At 34.9% G+C, this 18,253-nt stretch overlaps 1 protein-coding gene across 2 annotated transcripts in view; it reads right to left on the bottom strand.

The window, feature by feature from the left end:
* LOC114143403 (glypican-6-like) overlaps positions 1-18,253 on the bottom strand; it is a 150,773-nt gene that overhangs the window by 75,658 nt on the left and 56,862 nt on the right. For both annotated transcript variants that reach the window (XM_028015391.1, XM_028015390.1), the window contains exon 3: positions 11,573-11,964. In XM_028015391.1, coding sequence (XP_027871192.1) covers positions 11,573-11,964 — 392 coding nt within the window. The remainder of the gene's footprint in view (positions 1-11,572; positions 11,965-18,253) is intronic.

The raw sequence follows: 18,253 nt of genomic DNA, 5'->3' as shown, positions 1-18,253 counted from the left end.
GGAATCTGTCACAGTGCAAATAAGACTACCATCTGCCTCCAAAAGAAACATGTGTCTGGTTTACAAACTGCTGAATAAAACTTCAATAAGTTCTTGGAACGGTTGACATATTATTATTGCTGGTACAAGTCAAAAAAAGAAGTATGGTTAAGACATACAGTATATGCTGTGATATGTGTGTTATATGTGTTTGCTTCTATATATATATATACAGTATATATAGAGTATATATACAGTATACACTGTATATATAAACAGTGAATAGGAAACGGTGATTAGTCAGCAACAAATTTTTCACTTGCCTCTTTTTAATATAGATGCTTAAAAGACATTAAATGTGGCATTCAATCTGAACTTAAATTCCACGCTCATTTACAAAATAAAGCATATATAGTAAGGAAGACAATAATTTGGGAAGAAACAGAGAAATGTTTTACCAAATTGAGATCTCTGAAAATGTACTGCTTTCTGTGATCACAAAGGCGACCTGACCCTAACTGAGTAATTGTAGGTGTCTAAACATAGCCATGACTTTATCAGAAGGGTGCCAGAGCAGAAAATACTCCTGTGGGTTTCTGTGGAAGGTGCTAACAGATCCCCGACATTGTTTACTCTGCTGAAATGAAAGCCAATGTGTGATAGGTGCTATCACTTTGTTTATCTGTTGGCAAGTGTGAATTTAATAAGACCTGGTGAAGTGGTGGGGAATAAGCAAAGAAATATACTGGAGTCTGGTGAGAATTTAAATCCCTTTTCCTAAAAAAGAAATAAAACATCTAACATGTATTCTGCTGACATCATACTAGCTGTTCAAACTGTGTTTTGAGACATTATAATGTCATAAGCATGTCATAAGCATATTCGAAATGAAAAATATGCTATGTAACAATGCAAAATTCTCAATGGTTTTAGATATTTGGACAGCAGCTGCTTACTTTGGTCAAAATCAGTTAAAATCAACTTCATCCGTGAGTGTGCAGCATGTACGGGAGCACGGTCAAAATCTAACACCAGCTCTTAAATTGTGCATGACTTTACGCACATTTCAATCATTATAGACCTTCAGCTCAGCAGAGTGGTTTAAGTCTACAAGCTGACTAGATTACATACTGATTAAAAAAATAATAATGTTTAGATTTTAAAGTAGGACATTTTTGAGAATTTTGTTACTGATTTCTCAAGAGAAAAGCTGTTGTACCTTTGAACAGAGTGTGTGATTAATTGCTGATCATTTCACAGAACAGTTAATAACCCTACTGAAGATCATGACAAGCATGTAAAGAGATGTAAACCATCTGCACTGCGGGCCCTCTTGTGTGTAAATGTTCATATGAGCCGATGTCATTTGGTTCAAACAGATTGATCAGGGACTAGTAAGTTGAAGTCCTTTAAGACATGTCTTAAAGGAGTTCTAACTCATGCTAAAACTACATTTAAAGCAGGGAATCCTGGCACTCCCATTTGTTCTCCAAGGTGGGAACATTTGGATAGCTAGACCTTACAGAAGGAAAGAGAAGTGTTATAAGAGACTGACCACTTTTCAGAGCTGCATTGAGTTTCTAAAACAGAAATGGGTCTGGCTTGAAGGAACTGAAGGAACATCACATAAAGTGTGTGACATCGCTTACATCTGTAAATTTGGGTTTAATTTGATGCTCTGTGGCTTCATAAACTAATATGGGTCTGAAGGCTCTCATACAGAGACCTAATGCAGCACATTACAAAAATGAATGTTAAATGGTTTTTGCAAGTAGGCTATTGAAATAGCAAAAATATTACATAACATTTGCAGAGACTATTTGTATGAAAAACTGTTCTTCAGATGTCATTGCCAATAATCTGTGATTGTGATCCTGTCACAATAACATTGGAAAGATGTTTCTTCTTTTTACTGTCTATTTCAGTCATGTCACAAATTGTGTTGTGTAGGCCACTGAAACTATGTTTAGTTATAAGTTTTTAGTGACTGAATCTAGATGTCACCTTTATCAACACCTGTTTGTTCATATGCTGGGACTAGTCAAACAATCCATGGTATTCATAAATCAGATGTGGAAGTAATATTTTCAATTTTTACTCCCAGATCTACACCAGTTTTTAATACATGAGTATTTTTGTGAACACAGACACATTTACAAATGAATGTAGATTGCATTAATATACAGTATATGTTTTACTTAAGAACTGAATGAGAGAACTTTCCATTTTTTACACATAAACGCTTAATTCATGTTGTATTAAATTGTTTAATAATATACTTATAGTAGATCAATTTCATTAATATAATAAAAAAATATATCACAGATTTTATGGAATAATGCATAGCGGAGGTTTGCAGGGAGCAAACTGAGTATGAGTCACAGACAGGGCAAAGGATTCAATGCAATGTGTCAACTGAAGTAACACACTCTGTATATTTTGATGAGACATGCTTCTTTCTGTGCTTCTCTGCAAACTTTGCGTGCCTCAGCTCAGCATCTTAAAAGTAAAATGCAGCCCAGACAATTCCAGAGGGGCCACACTAAAATCCGCTCCTGTCAAATCAATGAATCTCTGAGACTGGCAGATTAATCCACATGTGAGCAGCTGTTCCTCAATAAAACAACACAGTGGTACTTGGTAGGCCACTGTGACCCACACCAGTCAGCTCAAGTGTCGCTATTTGCACAGGTCCAGGGACTGCCCACTGATCTACCCTGACATGCACCTTGTTATGTAGTGGATCTGGAGCATGGCTTGGCACTGTTTCTTTAATTCACAAAGACAAGTGCAAACACGTTAAAAGCCAAACACGTGCTGTATGACGAGGCACTGTGAGCCACCATCCCTCCTGTCTTCTCTGGTGGGTCACAGCGCCGTCATACACTGCATTGTTATCCTTCTGCCGTGGTGTCTCCTGGATTAAAGCATAGCACTCACCCTATGTCCATCTGACTCTAAAGGTCTGCAGCCCAGCCTGAATGTCAGTGGCAAACACGTCTCTCGTGGCTGCCAAGAAAGCTCTGGACAAATGTCACAACACCAGCACTGACAGCTTCCTCTAAGAGGTTGTTAAATAAAGATGTGGTGCCATACAGTTTAAATCAAGGTGCAAAAAATGAATTTATGAGAGTGCAGTAGGCAGTTTCAGTCAGATGAACTGACATATTTTCACAAGTGGATAAGTCACATGGGGAAAAACTTACTTTCATGTTATATTTCCTCAATTTCTGACAATTTCTCATCTTTTTCTTTGGTTCAAAATGTCCTCCCACTCAGCATCAAGCTGACTGGATCTGTAACTTTCTGAATTTTCAGTTTGAAACAGAATCTACTATGCACTGTATAGAGACACATAGAGCACATTTTTCTTTTCATTATCATTTCATATCATTTTCTTCAATTCCAGACCACATGCTGTCTTTCATTTTTCCCGAACATCCTGCAGTTCACCACAGATCAAAATCTTTTAATTAAAAAGGACATCTTTGGCGCAGCACATTTCCCGATGACGTGCCAACCTTTTTGAGCCAGTTGCCATCTGCCATCACAGCAACGTGGCTGAGGCCTTATCCCCTGCAAGCTGTGTGAGCTGTGAGCCATCAAGAGGGAAGTAGGCAGTCAAAAAGAGAGACATGGAAAGAGGGGCGGGGGGGTTCGTCTGGTGCATTTGTATCAGTGGGCCCTAGGTGACAAACATGAACTATGCAATAGGTCATTTAATCTGCCCTGAAAAATCTGGCAAAAAACAACAAAAAAAAAGTCAACTGTGAATACCAAACAATGTAGGAATGAGTTTATGTTGTCAATTTAATATTTAAAGCTCAAATTTCTCAAATTCCTGTGGGCACCTTCTTATGTAGCTTTAACCATTTTTAAACTGGCAGCTGTGATGTTTTCCAAACGGAAGAAATTTTGATAAAGAAAACAAACAGACTTAAAACAATTTGATTTGATTGTTTTCAGTCTAAAATTCCCAACTAGAGACCATAACTGCTTGTTTTTCCCTGCTAATGTTCATCTCCTCTTCAGTGTTTTTAAAATGTGGTCAGAAGTTGGTAGAAAAGTTTGTTTTTTTTTCCTTACGCTGCATCTAACCTAAAAGTAACTTAGAATGATTTCAAAAAGTCATAACAACTGTGACATCACATTCCCATGAATGAATTCAAAAGTCTTCTTAAAAATAGTTCAACTGGAGAGTATAACTTAAAACTGTTTTCAATTATTTTAAGAAGTCTTAATTTTATGCCCTGTTCTTGTATGTTTTTTTTTTATTTAATTTGTCTTTTTATGATGTTTGAACTATCCATACTTTTTAATTATTTTTGTTTTGCATACTGTATGTTGGTATGTCTCTTTGCTAAGTATCGCTCGAAGAAATAAATTTGACCTTATCTTATTAAACTTTGAGTTTTTCATCAGCAGTAACTATAATTGTATAATTTCCCTTTGGGATTAATAAAAAAATATTTTAATTTATCACGATCAGTTGTCTGTCTTTCTGTCTGTCTATAAGTCATGCTACTTGCAGTGTGTGTTCCTGGTGCTCTGACTCGAAGGAATCCCAATAAAATATCAGTTAGTTGTCAAAGAGCTCTTTGGAAATCCCATTATTAGTGAAGGTTACTTGAAAGTGTTGAAGTGAAGTGACACTTGTTGTACCGGTCACTGAGGAAGAGCTGAAGAAGATATCTGTGAGTTTCCTGCTCTGTCTGCCTCTGCAGTCAGTGAACAGAACACAATGATGTTTTCACTGCTGCTATGAAGCTGCTGTTGAGGAGACCAATTTTGGTTTGCAGTTGTACTGGGGGTGTTTCAAAGTATCCCACTTATTTTCTTTGATTCAAGCACAGTCTGCTACTCAAAGAGATACCTGTTGCAACTTTCAAACAAACAAAAATAAAAGAAATATTTTCAAAAAAGCTTGGGTAAAAAGGCCATCTAAACCTAAACTATGGGGCTTCTCGCAGCTCCTGTAAAATTACCATGAACTGCAGTGGGTGGGCAGATGTCTACAGAAAAGGAAAACAAGTCAAGTGCCTGCAGAGTCAGTAATGTTCTAATAAACTTGTTCATGGATTGAGCACAAATCTTTGAAAACAGTGAACAGAACAATAATGTTTTTAAGCAGTGTCATTTAACAATGCTCTGTTTGGAGTTAATGAAAGATTTACACTAGATTGTTAGTCGGAACTTTGGATATTTCATGGAGAAAGAGAAACAGCGATTTCCCTCGAGGCAGAGAAAATGTTAATTGTTTCCTGAGTGTTGTGTGCAGGCAGCAGAAATGCAGTTCAGCTTTGCGAGGACCTCTATTGTTAAATACCTAAAGTGATATTAAATAAAGGCACCTGCTTCAGGAAATCAGTCATGCAAAATGCCGATTATGTAAGCAAAGAAAACAGGAGAGAATAAAATGCATGCCAGACAATAGCATAACTCATATGTTATTGTTTAAGTTACAGCAAATTTATTTCAGACAAAATATGATAAAAACAAGAAAAAGTTCAAGCTGGAACTGTGAACCTAGTCCAAAATATTTGTGTGGTGAACTATGAAAATGAATCAAATCCTTTCTATCTGGCTGAATTAAAGAAAGAAAAAATTCATGGCTGAACTGGCACATGGCTGGTTATACAACACCAGAGACTTACTGTCAGATATCTAGCAGCGAGGTAATTTCATGACTGGACTTATTGCACAGATGGCATCTTATCATGGTGCCACACTGTAATGCATTGAGCTTCTGAGAGCAACCCATTCTTTCACCAGAGTTTGTAGAAACCATCTGCATATCTAGGTTCAGAAGTGTAAACACTTGTGGGCACGGAAATAAAGAAACAACTAAAGAAATGATTTTGAAGGGAGAGCCAGTACTTTTGGAAATATTGTATATACATATAATCTACAGACAGCAGTGATTCATCATCTGCTTCAGCTTTTTCATTAAATAAATCAAAGTAAAACAAGTTAACATATTTAATTTTAAAGTTTAGTTTAAGTGGATTTCATTAAGTGGATTCCCTTAGTTTAAATTGAAGCGCAAACATATTGGCAGTCTATAATACATCTGTGAATTTAGCATCACAGCTGAGTGCTAAATGCATGTTGCTATTCTAGCCTAGAAGTAGTTTCATAAAAAGCTAAAGGAGACATCAAGGAAAATTGTGGAAACCACACTAACCCAATGATGATGTTTCTCACATGCCAACAAACGGATCAGTAAGCACAATATTGATAGGTAAATGTGTAAAGATTAGAAATTGCCTTGAAGCTTAATTTGAAATCGTCTGACAGTTTGTGCTTGAAAATGAGTGTATAATAAGATCAACATGCACGATAAGCCGTCAGGGAAAACAAATCCCTCTGTGCAAAATATCCCTCTCGCCTCCGTCATCATGACTAAACATGCACAAAAGACTAGGCCAACTTCCCATGTGCATGGAGAGTGAACGATAAGTGCTCTAAATGCCTGAACTTTAAATCGTTCAAAAGGTCCAAATCCCTGCAATCTACTCTGAGCAGGTCCTAATGTGGCTGGACTGTGTTTTAAGTACATCCAGGATAAAACTCTTAATGGTCATCATAAACTGTAAGCCAGAGAGATTCTCCTCTTAATCCAGGATCAAGGTTCAGGAAACTGTTCAGTGCAAGATGAGTGAAATCCCATTTTATGGAGGGATGTCTTTCCTATTTTGGCTGTAGCATACAGAGAGCTGTCTGCTAGCAATAATTATGTATGGCTCATCATTGTCAGTGCATCGTTCTGTTCCAAAGTAATGTGAAGAACTGAAATGACAGATGGTTAAAAGCAGCCATTTCATGGGAGGGAAAAAAATTTACATTTTGTCATTTTAACTTGTTCAGTTTGAATAGTAAGATAGTAAATAGCTCAGACTGTTGGGATTAAACCTTACTGGTGACTTGTTAAGGTCATACAAACTGGGTAGTGCATGGTATTCGACACACCACATTACATCTCTACATATTGGAAAAAGATGAAAATACCTTTTCTTAGACTGTTCTTCATTTTCCAGTCTTTTAGTCAAGGATATTGTTCTCTTTTACCTTTCGGATAAAATCAAAAGGAAATTGAAATTCTTCACATTCACTCAGCATACCACAGCCATGTCTTCTGATGTTACATTTAGTATAACCTAATTTCTGGGAAATAAATGATCTAAATGTATATACTCTGACAATCTTTAATATGAAAAGCTCTTTGTATCCATTATGAGTCGTGCACTAAAAAAGTAATTTAAGTAAAGGCAAATGACTCCACAAAAAGGCGATAAGGCAAACCGCATGTTGCTCTGTATCACTCCACTACTGTCTTGATAAGCTGCACGATTAGTCTTTTCCCATGGTAGTAATGAAAACAATTATATATTCAGTAAAAAACAAAAAAGCTTAAGATTTACCTCCACCTCGTTTTGTACATACATGCTTATAGTTTTATTTTTACAATAATATTGAGCTGTCTATTCTATCTCCCCCCCATAAACCTAGATACTTTTTATACCCAAAACTGATAAAATAAAGCAAAAAAAAAATTGGACCTTATTAACATTTGTTGTGGGGATTTGTAAAAGCTTAAAATTAATTAATTTTAGTGTATTCCAAGACTGATTAAAAAATATACATTAAAATTAAAATCAGCCTTTAATTTTAATGTATTCATGGTCCACCTAGATTATTTTTTAGAAATAATGTTTTTTATAAAAAGCACAATATTCACTCTAAATAGGTCCCCAGAGCATGACAGCAAAATTGGCCCACAGCATATCCTTCAACCCATTTAATGGGTATTAGGTACTTGTAAAATTATTCATCCTATCTTTCCCAGCCAGGACTGTTTGTTGTCAGAAATATAATTTTTAGTCTTGTCTAACCAGCACATACAGTAGTTTCAGCTTTAACCTCAAACATAAGTAGACTCTACATGTTTACAAATGTGACGGAGGACCAAAAATACTTTTCTGCCATATGTAATGAATAAATGGTCAAGATCTAAATGGCATTTAGTTGATTCCACCACTGTCTAATTGTAACATATACTTTTTCACAAAAATGATGATAAAAATTATTTAATTTATTCACTGAGATCCAACATGAGGTCATATGCCAAGCACTGCATTATGAAATTACAGTAAATTAGCAATTCTCATTTGTGACTGGCCATGACAAAACCAGAAGAAAATCTCAGGAGTGTTTTGAGTTACTTACAGATTCTGAAAGTTTGGATTTTAAGCTTTTTAATGATGTCAAACACATAGAAATCAATAATAAAATGAAGGTGTTTTTTCCACTCCCAAAACAGCTCGGATTTACTCCATGAAAAAGCTAAATTCAAACACAAAGTTTACCTTTTTTTAAAACATCCAAAACACAATCTTAGAGTGTTTTTTTCATAAATTCAACTAACATATTTTGCAAAAAAAAAATTAAAATCACAATCTTCTCAGAAATCCTTTTACTCAGTTTCTGCTCTGGTGACAGGTTCCTACTGTTTTCATGACACGTCACATACTGTATGTCTGTGAAGGACATAAAAAAATCTCATTGCCTTTCAACGAAGATTCCAAATACTTTGGTGGTATTTCAACCACAATCTAAATTTCATGTGTTCCAGGAGACATGAAATGTATTTTTAATGACAGGACAAAGACTGGCTATGTTTGAAAGAAGACTATTTCATGTCAGTCAACTTCTCATGTTGAGTTTACTGGAGGTCCATCTGTCTGACAATTTCCTACGGTACCACACTGCTTCCTGGAAGCACCTAATAATTGATGAGAACACACCTGATTCAGAATGGCAGTGGGCTTTAGTTGTAGTAGATGGTGAGTGTGGAGTTGCCCGGTTTATGTTCATTTTTCTCAACTTTTCAGTGTCAGTGAAGTTAATAGCAGCTCAGTATAGCACAAAAGAGAATTGAAGATTATCAAAAATGAGAGATTAATTATGGAAGGGGTTTAGAAAAAATCTAATGGCTTTTTAATTTTTACAATAACAAGCAACTAACATTCAAAGGTTCATACGTGTTTAAAAGTTGCTTGAATCACAGATCTCTTGGTATAAGATATGTGGTATAATGCATGAATTCTCTGTAAGGCCTGTGAACCTTTTCACTTTTTATTATGCTGATTGTAATATTAAGAATTTAACTGAAGAGTTTTTCTCATGTGGCTTTTATTATACATCTATGGAATCCTGTGTATTCAATTCTACCACAAAGAATTGAGTCTCAACTCTAGAAATGTTTTCATGTTTATTAAACATCTGTCTATTTTCAGATCAAAAGTTTTTCCACCAAATTTAAACTAATTTTTTTATCACATTTTACATCTAATTTACCTCTTTGCACTTTTACTCTGGTTTGTCTATTATTCTCTTCTCTTTATTTTATTCCCCCTTTTGCATTGAAATAAAGAGTAGGCTTGGAACCAAGAGGCAGTCAAAAATTTATTGTATTTCTTCTACTGATTAGAAACCGCTTTAAAGCCTAATATTTGATTTTGTGGAAGTTTTTTAGAGTTTTATGAAATTTGAGTATGCAATGAGAAAAGAGAGCTCATTTAAAAAGTGATAAAAACCTGTTTAATCAACAGTTGAAAGAAAGTATTATGATGTAACAAAGGTTTTTAATTGTAGTTTCTACTTTTCAATTCATGGACAGTGCCAAGAATGTTCATATAAAATTACAGGCATGCCGACCTGGTTTAACTTGCAATCATTCAGACAACAAAAGACTAAAATGAATATAAGTAGGAAAGGGAAAGTGACTTTAAATCTAAAACTTCTCAATTTGAAGTTTTACGTATTTACATTTCCTACAATTTAATCATGTCCAATATGGAGTTTTGCTAAGAATACAAAACTACACATTGGACATTATGGTCACCTTCCAAACTTTATACCAATGCAACTTTTGATAACAAAACAACCTTGGTTTAACTGAGGCACACAAGTGTGTCTAAAGGAGCGACAAGTTAGCAGCAGACCTTTCAGTCCAGTAATTTGCGAGGTGGAGACTCCATGGACTGGAGTTGTTTGAGCAAGATCTTCAATTGAGTTGAGATTTAAAGAATTTGGAGGCCAGTTCAACACCTCAAACGTGCTGATGTGGCGCGTCACATCAGCACGTTTGTTGATGTGACAAGATTATGTCATCTTAATAAAAGACAATGCCACCATCTGAGAATACTGTTTCTGCCTAGACTAGTCAGCAGCTACAGAGTCTCATGTATAACAAACTACAGTAAACTGTGGGTTAAATTACCTTATCGAAGAACCAAGTGCTTCCTTAGTTATTTTAATGACAGTAACTTGTCTTCTAGATGACTCTCAATAAACATTGTCTCTGGTTCTCTCCTGTTCGCTATTAGATTCATTGTAATGTATAGTTGCAACAGCAGAATACGCTACAAGACCACAAGCTTAGAAGATTCTCCTACCAAGTCATTTAGTCATCACAATTTGGCCTTTTATGAATTTTCACATATCTTTGTACTTCTACAACATCAATTATGAAGACAAAATATCCCCTTGCTTCCTAATATATTACACCGATTAACAGGTACCATGATTAAGAGACTTTCAGTGTTATCCATTTTATTTGTCAGTGGTCATTATGTTTTGCTTGATTGGTGTATATAGTATGAGTAGCTATAAGCATACAAAATATAACATGTCAAGGATTCTGTGCATATTTTAAAAAAATAGTGTTTTGGAGGTAAGAAATCTCATTGGATATGCACTTTAATCTCTTTTTTACAAAGCTTTGCTCTCTGTGGGTGATTTTGAGGTTTTATACAGCAAATTATGTGGAAATAATTCTACATATAGAAAATAGGCCACCCACATCTGAAGATCTGAAGCGTTCAAAAACATTTCATTTTTACCTCTTAATAAGATAAAAGCTGATTTTAAAGGAGTGTAACATAAAGAGCAAAGAAGAGGAAGACAAGTGCATTGTAGAGAGCATGTGAGAGAGAAGATGGTTCAATGTATGATACTTGAAAAAAGAGAATTTGAATACCTCCCTCATTTATTTGCAAGTGTCCAATGTACTTAGTCTTAACATCTAAAGCAGCTGAAAACATCTTCCTGCCAATTATTGGGACCATATTTTAACTATATGCACTGTAGCTCAAAGAATAGATCAACTTGTGCCTCAGTTTATGGTTTCTTTTAACATGATCTGTTTTCTTAGCTGGTATTTATTCTACTCAAAGAAAAAAGAATTAAAGTATTTGTGTTGGCAATACTGGCCTTCTCTAAGAGAGTAAGCATCACTCTTCTGCACTTAATTGTCATGTGTTACACAACAGTCTTCACTGAGAATTTACTGAATACTAATAGCTAAAGTCACAATAAATAAAGAAACCTTTCTTTAGACATTTCAGTTCAAACCATCATGTAGAGAATGACCTCAGCCCTTAGAGTGCGAAAAAAGTTGAGTAAAAATAACTTAAGCTGAATAAACTTCAGGTCAACTGAAAACAATACATTAGAGAATAGCAGAAGATTTTAAGCAGAAAAAACACTCACAAACATTTACAGTAGCTAGGAGATGTAAATTTTTCCTCACCTTGGCGACCCTGTTGGCAACCTCACGACCCACCGTTAGCCCTTGGACAAATGTCCGTGCAGCAATGAATGCTCTGGTGACCTGAGCCTTCAGCTTCCTGGGCACGTCTCCAAAGGGCTTTAGCTGATCTGTGTATTTGGTGACACACTCCAGGTAGTCGTCTGTGAAGTGATACTGGGAGTTAAGCAACTGGAACATGCGTTCCAGCAGCCTGGACCAGAAGTCATTCAACATCTCCTCCAAGTTGACGTTGCCCCCCGTGTAATAGCGCTTTAGTTCAGTGAATAGGTCCTGGAACACCTCAGAGTTCTGCATATACAGCTTCCCGTATGTCTTTGTAAACATACTGTTGAGAGATTTTTCAGAGTTGTCCAACAGCTCCAAGAAAAACTCTAGATGGATAAAGGGTTTGGGAAAAGGGGGTAGAGACGAAAAAGGCATTTAGCTCATTAATCAGATATTTACATCACCTGTTTAACTTAAAAATAGGTGTATGAGTAGAATCCACTAAAGCTACTTTCCTGGCCTATTATTTGACTTAATGGCACCTTTTAGGATCCTGTCTGCATCTACAGTAGCAATATACAGCAACCAAATATAGGTACTTGATTATGTGAAAGTCAGTGCAGAGCATTAATAATTTAATAGCAGAAATAATGGGCCACAAGAACCATGAATGATTAATGTAAAGTTTCTGATTGCACACTGTAACAAAATATTCATAAGTTTTGGATGCGGACACCAGTATACATTATCATCCCGAATGCCCACCATTGTTCCCAGATGCAATAATTTTGCTTTAAAACAGAGACTTTTAGCCAATAATTTAGAACTGAATAATGCTGAACTGGGGCTTTATTTTCTTAGAATCACTTGAGGACTCCAGTATGACACTTTTTTAAAGAAAGAAGTCCATCTGCTTTCTTTTAATCATTATGTTTGACAGAGATTTGAGCTTGTTGAAAACACACATAAATTTGATTTTTCAACATATAATAATAAAAGAATAAATATTGAGTTGGTTCAGTGTTTGAAATTTGGAGGCCCAGCAATCATCTTGAACTCACTGCAAGTGTTGCTAAAACCGTCCATTAATAATTTTTGCAGTGTGGCAGGGAACATTTTTGCTTCTAGAAGAGACCACTACAATCATGGACAACTATTCTGATGAGGGCACCAAGCAAGTATGCAACACTGTTTATTGTACAGTCAAGAAAGTCTGAATAGACATATTGTAAATATGAAAAAAAATGCATAGAGATACATTTTTCTATTTGTTGATAAAGCAATAAGGGTCAAGACAGTCTTTAAGGAATGACTTTTTTTCTTGTTGTTTTACTGGAGTTTGGTCAGATTCATTTTAACCTCTTTCGTCAAACTAATTGTCTTTATTTGACTGGCATTTTTAAACTAGTTTAAATTCACTTCAATTTGTTTCAAATTAATCTTGTACGAGAATGTCCTCCGTGTTTGTCATTCTTTGTGTCACTCTTGCTAAAATACTGGAAATATATTTAACCTAAACTATGAGACTGACATAATCAAATCGGGCAAGAGATAAATTAGTTTTCTCAACAAAAGACAAAAATTTAGCACAACCAACAAAGGTAAACTGAGAACCAAGACTTGAGACAATATATTGTACATTTTGAGTATGATTATATCATTTAACATGCACATTCAGTAGTTTCATCAGTTGTCTTAATGTACAATCAACAAGACATTTTTTTTTAACAAACTTCAAATAAATTTATGCACGGACACTTCTATCTGTTCAATCAATGTGCCTCAGTTGTTTATTGTGTGGAGGGAGTTCTTGTAAATGTGACGTGCATAAAGAAATCAAGACCTAAGTTTTCCCTGCAGTACATAATGGAAAGCATCACATTTGCCCTGGCAATGTGATTTCTCTCCATATTACATCTCGGCCATATTTTTTTTATATAAACCTGGCCATCACCATGGAGCTACAGAAAATGTGATTCATCAGGCCACATCGACTTGTTGTTTTTCTGTTTATATCTAATACTAATCTAGTTGTGGGTGCTTTAAACAAAGGAACAAAAAAATAGATCAGTGTGGGCATCGTGTGTGGCCTAAAGTTACACCATCTCAACACGATGTATTTTAAAAGCTTTCTACCACAATCAGTATCAGCAGAGACCTGCATTAGCTCTTCTGTTGAACTGCACAGCCGAGCATCAATACCTGCATCCTAAAAAATTAAGCAGTTCCCTGTTCAAACTATAAACTTAGTTTTTAAAAAGCAAATTGGAATCGTTTATCTTCAATAACTTTAGGCATACATGCTGAAATGCTCAAGAGTGATAATACTATTTAAACACTTTAAACAAAATTATACCGTTTTCTTTGTCACATCTGCTTACGTAGCTTTCTTCCATGTAAGCTCTTGCTCTCCTGAGTATTAAATCAGCCAACAAAGAAAAAAAAAGAAAGGAAAAAAGAGAGAATTAACAGGGGAGTCTCACTGAAGCCTGGCTAATAGGATCCCATGTTCCTAAGCAAAAAGGCGTAAATGTTGGGAAGATCATAACACATTTCTCCAAGCACAAATGTCAAACATTCCCCCACCCATCCTTGTAAACAAACATGCTGCAAATGTTTCACGTGTCAGGCTTGCTAATAAACCATCAGAGGAGCTCTTCTCCGGCTGCCTGGCTGACATTTCTGTGCTCTGTAAATAATAGCAGTCCTGACTTGAAATGTTGGTCATGTCTGATTGAGTAAACACGTTTCCCAGCATGATTAAATCGTACAAAGAATCCTCTTCAAGTATAACTTGTTTTTTTGTGAAATAATGTTGTATGTCATTAACTGCTATATTTAATTAGGACACTTATAATACACTTTAAATTAAGGTAAAATCAATTAAATTAAAAGGCAAACAACAATTTCTTTAGTTATTTTCACAACAACAAACGTCACTAGCATATGTAATTAGCAATCACATCCAAATTCTTCTCAAACAAAATCCAACTCCTTATAAAAGCTTCATGATACAAAACAAAAAAAAAAAAAAAATCTTCATATAATTGTTTCTTGCATTTAAATTGCTCTGGATCTAACTGTGTGTCTATGAAAGCGAACTAAATGTTGAAGCGCAAGTGAGAGTGTCTGAGGAGGAGCATGTTTAAATAACCCACCGGCCACACCAAGAGGGCTAATCCAAACACTTTATGAAAGCTGTGTTCACTTGAAATACTTGAAATATCTTAGATATTTAACTGCTCTTGTCATGTTTTACAAAGTCCTAAACCTCAAGCGTGAATGTCGAAAAAAAAAGTTCTAAGCTAATTTGACCAAAGGATTAAATTCACAACACTTTTAAGAAGATTGTACTAAAATTATCATCTGAACATTCCTTTTGATAAAATGTTTGTCACCTTTTCTCTTTTCTTTCGACTGAATTGGCACAGCAGGTCCCACACCTACAACAGCAAAGGGACTATTCCCCAGTCATTCATTCTACTTTCTTTGCAGCTGAATGACCTGCCATTACACCAACATTAGTTTAAATATTAAGAGCCCACAGGGCCTTTTTTCATTCCATTCTTTCAATTAGATCTGAATCAAGGACATGTAAGCCCCTGTGTATTGGGAATGTAAAATTCTATCCTTGTTACCATTTAAACGGCTCTAAAGATAGGAAGGGAACGTGGCATCACAAAACTCATTGGCTCTGTAGGCTGCACGTGTAATGTGTCACACTGTAAAGTGTAATAGAGTTATTTGTCACTTTACAGACAATGTAGAATTGTAGAAAGCAATAAAAGTTGCCCTTCGGTTATTCAATTTGTATGCATTCTGTACTTCTGCCAAGTCTTTTTCAGTTTATTGACTGCTTTAACAGCCCAAGACAATATAGTGTTGAAAAGGTGTCTTCTAAAATTATAAATCAGAACCAGCAATTGTCAAACTACATTTTAAATTATTACCTCATCCCTCATCCGCATAAATGTTTGCTGATGTTTTTGTTTAATTTTTTTTTTTAATTATTATTTCTGGTCATGTTTGCCATCAAGGTTTGTTACCTGGAAAACACACAATCCTGATAGTTTCAAATAGCGGCAGAAGCTTTCCAACTCATGCAGAGTGATTTGCTTTCCACAGGCCAAAGTACATATTTTGCGAGGGAATTATCATTCAGAAGTATTGACCTTGGATAACATTCAGCTGCTGAGCCTTCTGGGTGTTAATAATTGGAAACATGTCAATAGAGGGCTTTATTCTCACTGACAATACATTAGAAAATAATTCCCCCCTAAATCTCCTGAGTAAAGAAGGTTGTATAAATCAAAGGCTGAAATATATGGTGGTTTAACAATATAATATTATCAAAAAACTGAGGATATGCAGATAAGAGGCTTTTCTTTTTGGAACTTCGTTTCTGTGACACAAATATAGGGGAAAGTGGGAAAAGATGAACCATTTTTCATATTTATATCTCTACATCAAGGCAACCTTTGCTTGGTCACTACTTGTATATCCGCATATACGTATTTCAGGATGTTGTGCAATAAAATATACTAATATTGCAATGAAATTTTTACATTATGCCTTTAATAAAAGGTTGTTTCTCATAAAAATACTACTGTAAGTCCCATTAAAGATGCTAAATGTTCTGAAATTATTTCAATAACGAAATCCAGAATATTTTATTGAGTGTAGACTTTGAACTGCACTTATGTAAATTGATTTAACATAAAAAAAATACAATAAAATGTGAATTTCTAAATAAAATTGAAGGTCAGTAAACGTGCAAATAATATCATTTTATTTCCACATTTTTGCTATGTATGTATGCTTGATATGTTCTTCAAAGAAAGTTTAGTTGCCACATCAATGTTGCTGTTAATATTCTTCTCATCAGCTTGAATCATTTTGATACATCAGCTCCTTACTTTTCTAATAAAAGAAACCATAAAAGGTGTGGCAAAATGAGTCTTTGTGTAAGTGGCAATCATAATTGAGACTGGACCTCATAATTTTCCTGTTGCATGTAAAATATGCGCAGTGTATTCATACCCTTGAAGTAATTCTGAGCGTGAAGAATCCATTTTCTCTGGGAACCGTGCAAAGTGCTCCTTTGATATCTGTCCTAATTTCTGTAAATAATTATTATGATTAATAAAGGTGACCCTTTTGTTGCACTGATAATAACACTTTATCCACAAAAGAAAACATGCCCTCACCCATTAATTTTACTTTGCCCTCTTTACAAAGGCAGTCACTCATTTCTTCTGGCCTAAAGCAATGGAAACTTTCATTGCAAGTATGGTAATTAAGAGCAATTTTCAATTAATGGTCCAAGAATCTCGAATGGCCAGCGGGTAGTTATTGTACAAAGCAAATATTATTAAATTTTGTAAGTTATGCACTGGTAATTTTATCTCTTTTTAAAAGTAAAATAGATTTTTAGCGGTCAATACAAAAACTAAAAGACGTTGCTTCTCTGAAAGAAAGAAAAAAATTATAATAAATTGGAAAATGGTTCAATTAATCATTATTTTCTAAAAAAAAAAAAAAGAGTTTAGTTTTGTATTCAGCTGAAATATTTTAATGAGAAATTTTACAGAGTTGAACAAGAGACAAATATGATGTCAAACTCGTCTTTTTCTAATGGGGATATTCACAAGCAAAAAATTAAAAGTTTGTATTAGTGTTAGTATCAATGTTCTTCTAGCTTAAATTTTGTGTAGACAAAATTTTACTGATCAGTTCAATTAGGCCAATTATTTGCAATATTTATAAGACGTATTATTTAACTACTTGCAGTATTTTTCTTCAGTAACTATTGTCATAGACACCAGTTTTATGAAAACTGTACATTGATTTTATAAACACACTGATACTGCAAAACACACTTTGACTTTAAAAGTGGACTAACATATTGTGATGTATTAATATTAAATCACACCAGCGCTTTCAGGTTGTTGTTTACATTTCACATGGAGACAGAATGCTTTGCAGCCTAGCTCTTAGGTTATTTGTAAAAAAATATTTTGACATGTGCTTTTCTGTTTCTTTTTAATTTTTAATATCTGGCACTAACGCCTTTCTTTCAAATCAAATATAAACATTCAACAACAGGAGCAATATGTGTACAATAAAATATTTCAGTTTTAGTTCTCCCGTGGTCAGGTTGAAATGTTACAGTATCTTTGAATTTGTATGTATCTGCTCCACCTCAGTACTGTCTGTCTCATTGCTGCTCCTCTGCTTTCTCCATTTTTTAATGAAATGTCCCTTCCAATATTTATTACGTTTCAAGATAAAGCTACAACAAATAATTCTTATAGATGTAATGGTCATAATTAGTCATCGGACAGTTCAAACATACCGTGGTTTTTTAAAAAGTTAGTTTCAAAACCTCTTCAGTCTTTTATCAGACTGTCTTATGAAAGATCATTTTCATAAGATGCAGGAAAAGTGTCGGAGTGGCTGGTACTTTCACTGATTGGATGGTAAGAGTAATGCAGAGTGGTCTCTCCCCCACCTGTTGCTGTGCATCAGCAGTCATATGGTTGAAAGAAATTATTTGGACTAACCTGTAGTGGTAATGCTTTAATTGACCGAGATCTTTAAATTCTGTTTATATTCTGTACAAAATCTTAACTTCAAAAATGCTATTTTATGATTGAACATTTTTACTTTATTCTG

The sequence above is a fragment of the Xiphophorus couchianus genome, chromosome 4 (assembly GCF_001444195.1).
Source record: "Xiphophorus couchianus chromosome 4, X_couchianus-1.0, whole genome shotgun sequence".
Classification (NCBI taxonomy): Eukaryota; Metazoa; Chordata; class Actinopteri; order Cyprinodontiformes; family Poeciliidae; genus Xiphophorus; species Xiphophorus couchianus.
Note: the sequence above shows the minus strand (reverse complement) of the source record. Positions and strands in the feature narration are given on the sequence as shown.